We start from the raw sequence: 13428 nt of genomic DNA on the forward strand, positions 1-13428 counted from the left end.
CGTTCCTCACTCCCGGGGAAGTGAGAGGCTATCATGTGAAAATCATGTCTCATTGCAAAGTCCCACAGGCGGATAGCTTCCCTGGGTTCAGCTACAGAACGGGCTCCCCTGCCTGTTGATGTAGTACACGGCCGCTGTGTTATCTGTCAGCACCTGTACCACCGTGCCCACAATGAAGCGGTGGAACACTCTGCACGCCAGGGAAATGACCCTCAGTTCTTTCACACTGATGTGCAGGCACCTCTCTTCCTTAGACCAGACCCTTAGGTGCCAAGGTCGGTGCCGATATGGGCACCCCACCCTATGTCCGAGGCATCCGATAACAGGGTAACCAAGGAGACTAGCTCCTCGAACAGAATGCTCCTTAACACTGCCCAAGGGGTCCTCCACCAGTCTAGGGAGGCTAGGACCTGGTGGGGGGGACCGTGACCACCCAATCCAGAAAGTGCCTGCTCTGAATGTACACCGCGGCCAGTCACAATTGAAGCGGCCTGAGCTTCGCAATGTCTGGCTGTTGTTGTAGGGCATTGGTGCAGGTGAGCAATAATGGAGGACATCGCTTTGAAGCGCCCTGGTATAAACAGCTCCGGTGTAAACAGCCCACATGCACCACCCCAGAGGCAGCCGCATCTCAGCGGGAAAAGCCCCTATAAACTGATATCCAAAGGCTCCAGGCTGACGATGGCAGTGAAACCATGTGGCCAGCAAAGCGCATACTTGACCTACAGGTTGTATTGCGGCTGAGCGGGCGCGTCCCCGAGGCAGGGCATAGTGACCCTGACATTGATAAAGGCCTATGGGGGCAGGGCTGAGCTAGAAGGGGGCAGTGTGCCGGGGGAAGGGAGGGGACTATTTTACTAGGGTTTTGACTAACTGTGTTTTGTGGCAGCTTTTGCAGCATTTCGGACGGATGGATTTAGTTTTATGATGTTTAATTATTAAGTAGACGGTGTTAAATTGTTTTGAATGTGTGTAGGCAGGGCTGTTATATAGGAGGGTCAGCAGGCGTTGCAGTAAATTAGGGCTGAATGTTAATATTACAAGTTGTGTTTGTTTTATAATATTAATATTAAAAACAGTGGCCAAACTGAGCAGGAACTGGCCGGCCTTCTCCAGCAGATCCTACAAGATCATGGTGGCTGTGGTGATGGCCTTCTTCCTCCACTGGCTCCTCTGCCACCTCGCCACGCTGCTAGCCATGGCAGAAAAGAAGGTGACTCCTGTGACACAGGCGCTCCATGACGTCGGGCTCCCCTTGGCCGCCCTCAGCCATTGCCTCAACCCCATCCTGCCGGCCCTCCCGGGCTGGGCTTCAAGGACACGCTGTGGTTCTCCATGGTCTCAGCCTTTCAGGGGGCGTTCAGCGAGGCTGGGGCCCAGACTGCCCTCCCCAGCAAGAAGCAGGACAACATTGGATCGGAGGCAGAATTGCCCCCATTATGAGCAGGCTACTGACACCTCTCCTCTCCCAGAGCCGGGGAAAGAACCCAGCAATCCTGGCACCCAGCCCTACCCACCCATCCCCGCTTCCCTGCCAGAGCTACCACCTAGGTTGGATGGAATCCTGTGTGATGCTGTAGTCTGCGGCTGGCAGGGGGGCAGTGGGGAGGGGATTCTTAATGGCCAGGCCTCACCAGTGGGGGAACAGGGAGGGAAGATATCCCCCTTCTCCTGCTTGTCCTGTGGTAGAGGCCTCCCTTTTCTCAGGAAGGCCCTTCTTGGGGGGTGGGTGCCTGACTCAGGGTCTGCTTCAGCCCTGCTGGAGCTGTGAGCTGCAAGCGTTTCCTTCCAGCCCTGCTGCCTAAATGAGCCGCTTTTAAGCGCTCCACCAGATGGAGCATTTGCTGCAGGTGTGTTGGGGCAATGCTGGCTGGGCCCAGAGTGAGCCCTTACCCCCTGGTCTCCCAGAGCAGGGGGCGGGTTTGTACACTCCATCACAGATGAAAACAATAAAGGTCCCAGTTTTGTTTTTGATTCAGGCTCTGGATTTTCTAAAAGAGGAGCCAGCAAGGAAATAGAAGCAGAACCTGCTAATTTACATTTGTTCGCACGATTGAGGAAACTTAGCCCGGTGGGGTCAGAAGTTCAGGACTTCAGATTAGGAACTTCTGATGCTGTAAAAAAATCCTGCATTTGCCAGTTTTGATGGTAAAATCTTCAGGACTGACTCTCAGTGCTCTGCCTCTAACCCACTAGCCCCCATCCCTGCGAGATCCAGGAAAGAAGCCAGGAGTCTTGAGGCCCAGTCGCAGTGATCTAACCCACTAGACCCCATTAAGGGTTTAGTGAATCAGGATTTCCTCCAAATATCTCTTTCATGTTAACTTATTCATAGCTTCCCAAACTGTAAGGGACCATTGTGATCATGCAGTTGGACTTTGTGTATCACCCAGGACAGAGAACTTTTCTCAATTATTTCCTCGTTGAACTACACAGATCTTTGAGGAAAAGAATCCCACCTTAATTTAAAAACTGGCAACTCATCAACGTTCTTCTTAAATGATGGGCACCAGAGCTGGACACAGGTTTCCAGCAGTGGCTGCACCAGGGCCAAATCGAGAGGGAAAATCACCTCTCTTCTCCATCAGGGCATTCCCCTGTTGATGCATCCCAGGATGGCCCTGGCCCTCTTGGCCCTGGGAACTCACGTTGAGGTGAGGAGTGCCTGAAGGCACTAACTTGAGGCCTCCAGGCAAAGGATGAGTGGCAAAGGTAGGTAAGAGGCTGGGCTGTGGTTTCTGTGGTCTCTAGCGCAGAGCGAGGGTTTCCTTAGTGCTGGCTGGCCTGTGACGTGGGTGGGTCCCCTGCTGCAAAGGCATGGCTGAGAATCTCATGTATCCAATTCCTTGTGAGGGTCTGGTTTCTCTCCCCAAGGAGAGGGGTGAAGTCTCAGTTTGAGTCTCTGTTACTGGGACTTTGCCTGCTGGAGTTGGCTGGACGTGGTTGCGTCTCAGCTTCTCCTGTCTGCAAGGGGCTCCGCTTGCCTGCCTGTCCTGGATTCAGGCGGCCGAATGCGGACACCTCACTAGGGCCCACCAGGGGGGAGCTTGTGGTTCGCTTTGCAGACTTTGCTCATGTGATCACACTCAACCACGTCCTCTGATCCTCCCCCCACTGTTCCTCATTCTCCAGATACACCCCTATGAGAACAGCATCCTGTTGCAGGCTGACCCAGTGTGGGCAAGCTGGAGGCATCGTGTCAGGGACCTGGGACGTTGCATCCCCCCAAGACATAGGTAAGGAAATGAGAATAACACTCCAGCTGCCCCATGGATCTCATTCTTCCTCCCCAATGTTCCCTGGATGTCCCCCATTCCTGCTGCCCCATCCGTTTCCTTCATCTGCTCTGGACAGGGCTGGCTGAAATGATTTCTATTCTTTTTGCGTTGAACTGTCAAACATTTGTGTGTGTTTGCATAATTCAGTTATGGGTCACCATTCCTGTCTGCTTTTTATTATTACAACAAGACACCCCGCAACTAGGGTTAGGGTCTCTTTCACACCGGGGGCTGCACAGACCTAAAGGGGGCCCAGCCACAACAAACTCTAAACACATGAATGTTTGGAGGGGAAACAGAGGCCTGGGGAAGTTAATTGACTTGTCCGAGTTCCCCAGCACTTCGGTGGTAGAGTCTGGGATAAAACCCAGGAATCGTCATTCTCTGTCTAGCCACTAAAATTGACTCGTATAATGTCCTTCTTTAAAAAACTGTTTTAGCTTCTTACCATTCTCCTTGTCGTCTGGTACTTTGTTGGGTTGCTTTTTGTTCAGCTTCGTTGTTCCAGTCTTACTGTTCTTCTCCTTGGGAGCTGATCCCTGTCATTGGAGGTTTTATAGGGGGCATTTTCAGTGGGGATTTTAACTAGTCCAGTAACTCACCCCCTCAAATTGCCCAAAATGCACAAAAACTCCACTTCAAAATGAGGGGGCAGGAGAAGAATCACTTTCAAATATTTCATTATTAAAATAAACAGGACAAAAACCATCATTAATTAACTAACTTTTTTTTAACCTAGAGGGGAGCAATCAGCTCCTATGGGAAGCTACCAGTAAGAAGATGATTTGGGAATTTTGGTGTGGCTCTGGGGGTTTCTTTCATGTTTCTGTCTCTGCATTTTAGACCCCCTCCAATGTCCACCTCCCCTTGTGTAGAAATAAAAAATGTCAGCAAGAAGAAAATCATCGGCTAAATGATCCTTCATGTCCCTTCTAACCCTGCGGTTCTCTGATTCTTTGACTCTAAGGTGTTCGAATTATCGGTGCCATTCGCTTGTAGGAATCTGATCCTATCTGAGTTCACCTCAGGGTCTGGGGAGTTTATAAACTGTGCAGATCATGATCGCATCATCTCTCTCTCTCTTTGTGTGACTGCTTGTCCTTTTCAGGAGACCTTCTTTGCTTTGCTCAGTACGTCTGCGCTGCCGACACACAGACAGAGACCTGAGGAGCAGGACGGACGCTGTAAACTGCATCTCCTCTGAGAATGGTGTTCTCAATCCTTTTCTTGGTGCTGTGTGCCTTGGCCTTCATCGCCGTGGTGTCAATGAACAGCTACATACTCTTCATCACCAGCTGCCGTGTGGAGAGGACGGTCAGTGCTGTGTGGTTCCAGAACCGGGCTGTGTCTGATTTTATCTTCCTTGTGTTCCTGCCCCTCAGATTCCACTTCAGCTTCTTCCTGGATTGGGCTAAGTGGCTGAGCAGCACCATCACCTCCCTGCACCTGTTCTCCAGCGCTTTCCTTCTCACGGCCCTCAGCGTTCATCGCTGCATCCTCGTGGCACACCCTGCATGGGCCCAGAACCACTTCACCTCCTGCCTGGCTGTCTGGATGGTTCTGGGCATGTGGGCCCTCTCTCTTGGGTTCAGCTTGCGGTACAGTGATCTCTGGGAATCCCTGCTCCTGCCTGACAGATTCAGGGATAATTTCCAGCTGGATGAAGAGAGAATCAGGGATAATTTCCAGCTGGATGAAGAGAGGCTGAAGGCTGCTGCTGCGATCCAGTTACTGGTTGGGTTTCTGATCCCATTAGCCTTGATCTTGATCTCGACCTTCTATATCCTTCTAGCTGCCAAGCTGAGAAGGAACAGGCTGAGCCAGTCCACCAAGCCGCTCAAGATCCTTTTTGGCTTGATCCCAACCTTTCTCATCTGCTGGTTACCATACCACATTTTCTGCTTCCTGCTGGTCTCACCTATAGACCCTATGCATATTTGGATGTCAGAATACATTATTGCTTCTGTCCTGACATATTTCAACAGCTGCCTCAACCCCATCTTCTACCTCACCATGGAGGATGAGTTTCTGAGGTACCGGCAACGTGTACGCAACCCCCAAACCGCTGACAACTCGGGGCCAGAGCCGGCTGAGTAGGGGAGTGGATGGAATTGTCCATATTTGCATGGAGGAAGATGAAGAATTCTGTTCCCTGGAACCCGTAGCTTCCTCTTGACCCTAAAATGCTCTTTCTGCGTAAGTGAATATTATTGGCTTGTTCAGAGAAGCACCACAAGAATGATGAAAGACATAGAAAACCTGCTTTATAATGATAGACGCAAGGAGCTCAGTCTATTTAGCTTAACAAAGAGATGGTTAAAGGGTGACTTGATTGTAGTCTATAACTAAGTACCTACATGGGGAACAAATGTTTCATAATGTGCTGTTCAGTCGAGCAGAGGAAGGCCAAAGGCAGCAGTTCCCAATCTTTTTAGTCTAAGGGCCACAAATATAATTTTTAAAACCCTGAAGGGCCACCAGCCTCTTCCAGCAGCTCCCCAACCCCCTCCCACTGCAGCCAGAGGGAAGCAGTTCAGCCAGGAGGATCTCTCATCCCCCCGGCTTCAGCAAGGAAACAGTGCCCTCCACCTGGGTCCCGAGGCAGTGACTCCTTTCCATAGCCAGGGGGATGGGAGATCATTGCTCCCCTCCCTCTGGCTGCAGCAGGGACCTCAGTCCCCAGGGACGGACACGGAGCACTTTGCCGTGCTCTCTGCTACAGCCAGGGGAGAGGAGCGCTGATCTCCCATCCCCTTGGCTGCAGCAAGGAGCCTGCACCGGCAACGCGCTCCACCTGGGTACTTAGGCACTGGCTCCCTTCTGCAGCCAGCGGGAGAGAAGCTGGGGACCAAAGATTCGGAACCACTTATCTAACAAGATCCAGTGGCCATGTAGGGGGACATTTATAAAATCAAAATAATCTATGAATTGTTTTTAAAATGAAAATTTTTACATTCAATTAATAACATACACTCATGTGAATGAAGCCGAGCTCCTTCAAAAACCACCGCAGGGTGCATGTTAAGAAAGCCGTTTGATAGAGCTGCTATTGTTCACTCGCTAAGAAAGCTGTCCTTCAGTATAAATATAATTATCACTGGTAAAACTGTCTTTAAGTCACTTGTTTCTTGTTCTTTTGTTGTTTAAATCACTCATCCTCTTACTGTCACTGATAGAAATTGTTTTAAAAATTGTCTTAATAGAAATTGTCTTTTAAGTAACTCATTTTCTATTGTCGCCAATAGAGGGACAATTCCTTTAAATATTCGTTCTTTAAAATTGTAACTAAAAACTCTTGATATGACTCCATATTGTAACTGAAACTCCATTTGGAATAAGTATACTCCATTTTGTATTAACTAGTCTAAGTCTTGCTGAGACTTCATTTAGGTGTGTATAATTTCATTATACCTGATGATCAGGGAGTACAAACAGGAGTACCAACTTGATGGCTGAATAAAGCAGACAACACCCTGAAAAGCAAGAAGAATCCATCCTAGAGGAGAAACAAAAAACCATTCCAAGATGAAAGTCACATCTGTAATTGACTGGTGATCAATTGTCACACAGAACCCAGAGCCAGCGTGACACAGCAGGATCCATAGACTTATGTTAAAACTAAAACCTATAAAAAGATGGGTGATAATTGAATGCTTTGGGTAACATTGTGCTTAGCAACATCAAAGAGCATCCGTGTGCACCCGACAGAAACCCTGCTCTTCCTCATGTCCGGCTTCTCTGGACCGTTAACCATCATGAGCTGCAAACATCAGCTACGAACTCAACTGTGATGATAATATATGATTAGGACTGGTAACTATACATGACCAGCTGCAGAACATTTGGTGTGTGTGTGTCTGTGTGCTAGGTATCAATTTTTAGTTATTAATGCAATTTTGCTTTGTCATAATAAATGTGGCATATTGCCTTGTCTCCTGAAAAAGATCCTGTGTGTTTGTCAGCATAACAGCCATGAGTTGAACCCAAACAAATTCACACTGGACACAAGGTATAAATTTTATCATGGCAAGAGGACCATTGGAACAATTTCCCAAGGTTTGTGGTGGATTCTCCATCACTGGCAATTTTTCAAATCAAGCTTGGATGTTTTTCTAAAAGCTCTGCTCTAGGGATTGTTTTGAGGCATTCTCTGGCCTCTGTGATGGAGGAGGTCAGAGGAGATGTTCACTATGATCCCTTCCAGATGTGGAATCTAGGAAACAGGCATTTTAAGGAAATAAATTAGATTCTTGGGTTTGTTCATTTTTAGATCCTTTGGGGGCATTTGGTTCTTTATGGTCTGTCCTTTTCTGCATCTTTGTGTCATTATTCTTGTCATCCCACAATCTTCGCGCACAGTGGAGCTCCAGCTCTTCTTCTTTCCTGCGTGTCTCAAAGATCAACAGGTCTTTGAAACAAGGGTAGCATTTGCAAAAGGCTCCAAGTCCTATTTTTAAAAGTGTTTAGGCAGGTAGGAACCTCCCTGACAGTCAATGAGATATAGGCTTCTACGGGATACATTTGCAAAACCCCTTTGTGAGTTAGGTGCTTAACTCCTATTGACCTTGAATGGGAATTTGGCAACTAACTCCCTTAGACGCTGTTAAAAATCTAGTCCTTTATCTTCATTGTCATGTCTGCCAAACCTCATGGGCCACCTCCTAAAACATCACAAGTTTGGTTTGAAAAGAAAGACATATGGGTTCTTTTTTTGCCCTTTGAATTTTTGGCCATTGGAATTCACCTTTTCATGCTTTTCTCTGCGACCACAAAGGCTAGAAATTTACCAAGAAAGAAAGAAAGAAAGAAAGAAAGCTGAAATTCCCACCTAAGCATCTGATTCTAGGATCTGGAGCTTGGAGGAAAATGACAGGCCTGGTGAGAGCACAACCAAAGTGTAAGAATCAGTGACACTACAAAACACCACCAAAAATCTCAGAAAACCAGATATACCCAGATCTGTTTAGAAGCCAATGGAGTGAGGAGATGTTTCAAATAGCAAGGTTTTTAAATAAAATGTGGGTGGCCCTTTAAACCAACATCTCTATGAATCGTGGTATTCCCGGGCAAAATTCAAGCAGCTTTCACCCTATGTTTCTGGTCGTTCTGCAGGGTCCAAGCAATCCAGCAGTCAGATGTGGCGGACACACAAGATCGTGTGGCTCACATCCAACGAAGTGAGAGATTCACAATCCACCTGGGCAAGGTCTTTCTGGATGTTCAAGGGGACAGCAGGGTCAAAGAGCGGCGGGACTCACCAACAAATCCTAGAATATTAGAGTTGGAAGGGACCTCAGGAGGTCATCTAGTCCAACCCCCTGCTCAAAGCAGGACTAACCTCTGCTATATCATCCCAGCCAGGGCTTTGTCAAGCCTCAGCTTAAAAACCTCCCAAGGCAGCGTCACTCCCAAGGCAGCGTCACTTCAGGAGCGCAAGTGGCTTCTAGCGGTTCTCCAGGTGTGAATGGGCTGAATTTTTGTAATGATGCAAATGTGGCTCAGCTCCTGCTCTTGGCCTGTGGCTGCCCCGAATGTGGGCGACCATCTCTGCAGATGTGTCTCGGAGCCTTCCTCATGAGAGGCCCCAGAGTTTGTGCTTTGCACAGAGCTGGCCACCTCAAAGGCTTTGCAGACCCAGCTTTGTCTGCATCTCCCACACATATCTGGGGGGAGCTGCAGGTGGTGTGGGAGGGCCATCGCTTCTGAGACATTGTTTTCCCCTAGTACACATGTCAAAAAGAGAAAATAAAACATCCAGCTTCAACACTAGGGTGAATTTCACAACAGCCACCCAGGACATGTCTCTGCCCCCCCACCTTCTCCCCACAGCACCCACCTCAGATCCCTCTCTCCCCCTCAGCCTTCTCCACACAGGACCCACCTCAGATTCCACTCTGCCCCAAACCATCTCCCCATAATAACCACCTGATCCCTCCCTGCCCCACTGTTTTCCCTACAGCAGCCAACTCAGATCCTTCTCTGCTCCCCACCCCAATGGTGGCCAAAGTTACCAATAACTGGCTGGCCTTCTGCAGCAGACCCTACAAGATCATGGTGGCTGTGGTGATGGCCTTCTTCCTCCGCTGGTTCCCCTGCCACCTCCCCATCCTCCTAGCCATGGCAGCAAAGAGTGACATAGTGACACAGGCGCTCCATGACGTCAGGCTCCCCTTGGCCTACCTCAACAGTTGCCTCAACCCCACCCTGCCAGCCTTCATGGGCTGGGGCTGCAAGGACATGTTGCAGTTCTCCATGGTCTCAGCCTTCCAGAGGGCGTTCAGCGAGGCCGAAGCCCAGACCGCCCTCCCCAGGAAGAAGCAGGACAACATTGGATCGGAGGCAGAATTAGGCCCCCATTATGAACAGGTTACTGCCACCTCTCCCTTCCCAGAGCCAGGGATAGAACCCAGGAATCCTGGCACCCAGCCCCCCACTCTAACCACTAGAACTTGCTTCCCTTTTTGAACCAGGGAGAGAACCCAGGAGTCCTGGCTTCCAGCTCTCCTCTTCTCTTACCACTAGACCCCACTTCCCTCCCAGAGCTATCACCTAGGTTGGATGGAATCCTGTGTGATGCTGAAGTCTGTGGCCGGCAGGGTGGCTGTGGGGATTAGATAATTAATGTCCAAGAGTCACCGGCAGGGGAAGTGGGAGGGAAAATATCCCCCTTTTTCCTGGTTGTCCTGGTGTAGGGGCCTCCTTTCGATCAGGGAAGGCCCTTCTTGGGGGCAGTGGTGCCTGACTCAGGGCCTGCCTCAACTCTGCTGGAGCTGTGGGCTGCAGGCCAGTTTCCTTCCAGCTCTGCTGCCCAAATGAGCTGTTTTTAAGTGCTCCACTGGATGGGGTGTTTGCTGCAGGTGTGTCGGGGCTATGCTGGCTGGGCCAAGAATGAGCCCTTACCCTCTGGTGTTTCAGAGGGGGGGGAATCTGTACATCCTATCAGAGATGCAAACAAGAACGGTCCCAGTTTTAAAGTTGATTCTGGTTTTTCTAAAAGAGAAGCCAACAAGGAAATAGAAGCAGAACCTGCTAATTTACACTTGTTCCCACGATTGAGGAAACTGAGCGCAGTGGGCTCAGAAGTTCAGGACTTCAGACCAGGAGCTTCCAATGCTGTTAAAAAATCCTGCATTTGACTTTTTCAGTGTTAAAATCTTCAGGACTGACTCCCAGTGCCCTGGCTCTAACCCACTAACCCCCCTCCCTGCCAGATGCAGGATAGAACCCAGGAGTTCTGAGTCCCAGACTCCACAATCTAACCCACTGGATCCCTCCCCGCTCCAAAAGTTGGGGATAGAACTCAGGAGTCCTGGCTCTCAACCCTTCTCCCACTCTCACCCGCTAGACCCCAATCCCCTCCCACAGCTGGGCATAGAACCCAGGAGCCCTGAGGCCCAGCCCCCCTGACCTAATACAGTAAACTCCTTTAGGGGTCCCTGATGTGGCATCTGCTGCTCACACAGACCAGCGCTGCTTAGGACAGGATGCTGGTGTTGTGTGGTTTCCTCTGAAGGGAGTTAGGGGGGGCTCAGGGGAAGGGAAGGTACAGCTGTGGCTGGGCGTGAAAGCATCTGCAGAGCCTCTGAAATTTTCTGTGCTGTGCACACTCCAACTGGGGAACAGCTCATCTGGGCAGGAGGCAGATCTTCCTCGGTGGCTGTGACTGTGGAACTCCCTGCCACAGGAACTAAGGAGCCTCCCCACCTCCTTCCCCAAAGGCGATGTTCACTGCTCCCACCTGCCTTATCACATATAAAAACAGAGCAGCAGGGATATTTCAACCAGGGATGTCAAAATTAGTTTCATTCAAACTTCTAAATATAAAAAGTTTAAACAGTTAAACACTGGGGGGAAGGGGGCAAGCCATGCTGGGCTCGGCTCTTCACTGCCAAGCGAGAGCTGCCCAACTCCTCCCACTCCCCGCTTCCCCCACGCTGGGCTCCACGCTTCCCTGCCAGCAAGAGCTGTCCAGCTGCCCCCCCAAGACCCTGCCACTCTCCCTCACTGAGCTAAGAGCTCCCCTGCCACTTGAACAAGTAAAAAAAAAAAAAACTAGGGGGGAATCATTCCCTGCCCCCAGGTGCCCCTAATTGCCACGAGCCTCCTGCTTACCTCGTGGGAACGCTGCAACAGGCTCTGGGCCAGTTGGAGGGAGATTCATTCCTCCTGGCCATTTATTGCTCAGCTTCCTGGCCCTGCATAGCTGGCCCTGGCCCTGAGGACTGGACAGCAGAGTGGTGCCTGCCCCTGCCACACACTGAGTGATCCCATTCCAGGCCAGCCCTGCAGTGGCTTGGAAGGGAGGGAAGGGAAGGGCCCAACCTCTGCACAGAGCAGAAGACTGGCCTGGTGGCATCTTGTCTTGTCTAGCTCGCCCGCCTCCACTTTGAAAAGTGATGATGGGAGCGGGCCCTGCTGACCCCCCACTTTCTTCATCCCACACACTCCTGTTCTGGCAGTTGGCTCCAGTATCAGCGGGAGGAGGAGTCCCATAAAATCCCAGTCTCCTGTGATCCAGGAGCAGTGCATGTGAATGAAAGGTTAATTGTGAAAACACTTCGCACTTCTAAAGCACTTTCCATCTGATGACCTCGAAGCACCTCACCAAAAACAAGGAATTAAGCTACACAATGCTCCTGTGAGGCAGGCAAGTCATATCCCTGTTTTTGGATGGAGAAACTGAGGCACAGGCTATATCCATTCTCCTTTTATAGCAATGGAAAGACTCCCCTTGAGATCAAGCCGTAAATGACTGGTGGTCCAATGTCACACGGCATCTCTGTGACCGGGCCATTATAACCCCAAATCTTCACATTCCTAGCTCTGCTTTCAACACCAAGCCATGCTGCTTCTTCCCTTACATTTTACTTTCCATTTCCCTTATCTGGAAAACAAACAAGTGTCTTTCAAGGGACTCTTAATTGATTCCTGAACGGGCTGAGGGGAGGCGGAACCCGTCTGGCACGCGCAGAGAAGCACTGCAGCAGCTACATCGACTCAGATTAGGGGCAGGAAGGTTTAGAGCAGCTCCCCTACCCTCCCTTAGGCTCCACTCCACCCCACCAGCAAAAGCTGCTCAGCTGCTGTGGCTGGTGGGGAGCCAGACCAGCTGCTGATCCCCTCCCCGCTAGTTGAAACAGTAACGAGCTGTTTAAGAGATTTCAACAGCTGATTACCATTGAAACGGTTCAACGGTAACCTTTACATCACTCATTTAAACCAAACCCTACCAAAGGAACCCAGGCCACTGCACACACAATACAAACTTCCAGGGAGATGAGGGGAGAGAGAATGAGCCACACAAGATACACCTTCATCATGTGGTTTCATGCATGACTGGAAAGTACCCAGATACCAGGGTGATGGGCACAGGGCATGATCCTGCCTACAACAGAATAGACAAGTCCCTGCCTGAGAGACCAAATGACAGGGGAATTGGAAGGATGGAGCTGACTCTCATCACCCTCAACCCAGATAGCAACTGAGAATCAGAGGCCTCTGCATCATCAGAGTGAGAACCAGCTGCCTCTCCCCCATGCACCGCCCTGCACCTGGCCCCACAGCTTCTTGCCCCAGGCAGCATCAGTCTTGTTGAGCTGCTGGCACCACATCAGAGACTGAATCTGTAATACTGAATGCCCCTGAGACCCGGATAAGGAATCGATGGTGTGGAGTGGGAAGTGTGGCAAAGCACAGAGTATATTCAACCTTGGAGGTGTGGGAACTTCCACACAGCCAATCAGCAGTGATGCTGTGTGGACTGGTCCTGCCTCCCTAAAGCCCCAGTTGGCTGGGATGGGCAGAAAGGCTCTCTCCATTTTAATACTGTTGGTAAAACAGAATTTTCCTTCTGTGTTTCAGAATGACTTTCCATTGCGAACTGGAACAAAGAGTCCAAATATCTAAATTGAAAAACATCCTGTAAAATTTAGCATTGGGAATGTCAGAAGGAAAAAGGTCACCAGAACTGCTACACCAATGCATGTTCCCATGATGATATTAATGATGTTCATCTTTTGATTGTGTGTCCTGCCCTCCTTTACTTTTCAAGAGCTGTATCATCTTCCTCCCTGGATTCTGCATGGAGAGGATGGTCAACCTCTTCTGTTTCCTCAACTTGGCCACGATCAACTTGATCACCTTTTACTGT

The 13428-nt window shown here is 49.9% G+C and overlaps 1 protein-coding gene across 1 annotated transcript; it reads left to right on the forward strand.

The window, feature by feature from the left end:
* The first annotated feature begins 4476 nt into the window (after positions 1-4476).
* Positions 4477-5375, forward strand: LOC137147332 (chemerin-like receptor 1). Its single transcript, XM_067539349.1, has one exon. It carries the CDS (start codon positions 4485-4487, stop codon positions 5373-5375), a length of 891 nt encoding a protein of 296 aa, XP_067395450.1. The 5' UTR covers positions 4477-4484.
* Positions 5376-13428: the final 8053 nt, after the last annotated feature.

The sequence above is a fragment of the Emydura macquarii genome, unplaced genomic scaffold (assembly GCF_026122565.2).
Source record: "Emydura macquarii macquarii isolate MOO-44397 ecotype Brisbane River unplaced genomic scaffold, CSIRO-AGI_Emac_v2 contig_546, whole genome shotgun sequence".
NCBI lineage: Eukaryota > Metazoa > Chordata > Testudines > Chelidae > Emydura > Emydura macquarii.

Bases quoted from the DNA above. Each gene is read 5' to 3' on its own strand.
- LOC137147332 (XM_067539349.1), top strand. From the start codon at position 4,485: ATGGTGTTCTCAATCCTTTTCTTGGTGCTGTGTGCCTTGGCCTTCATC.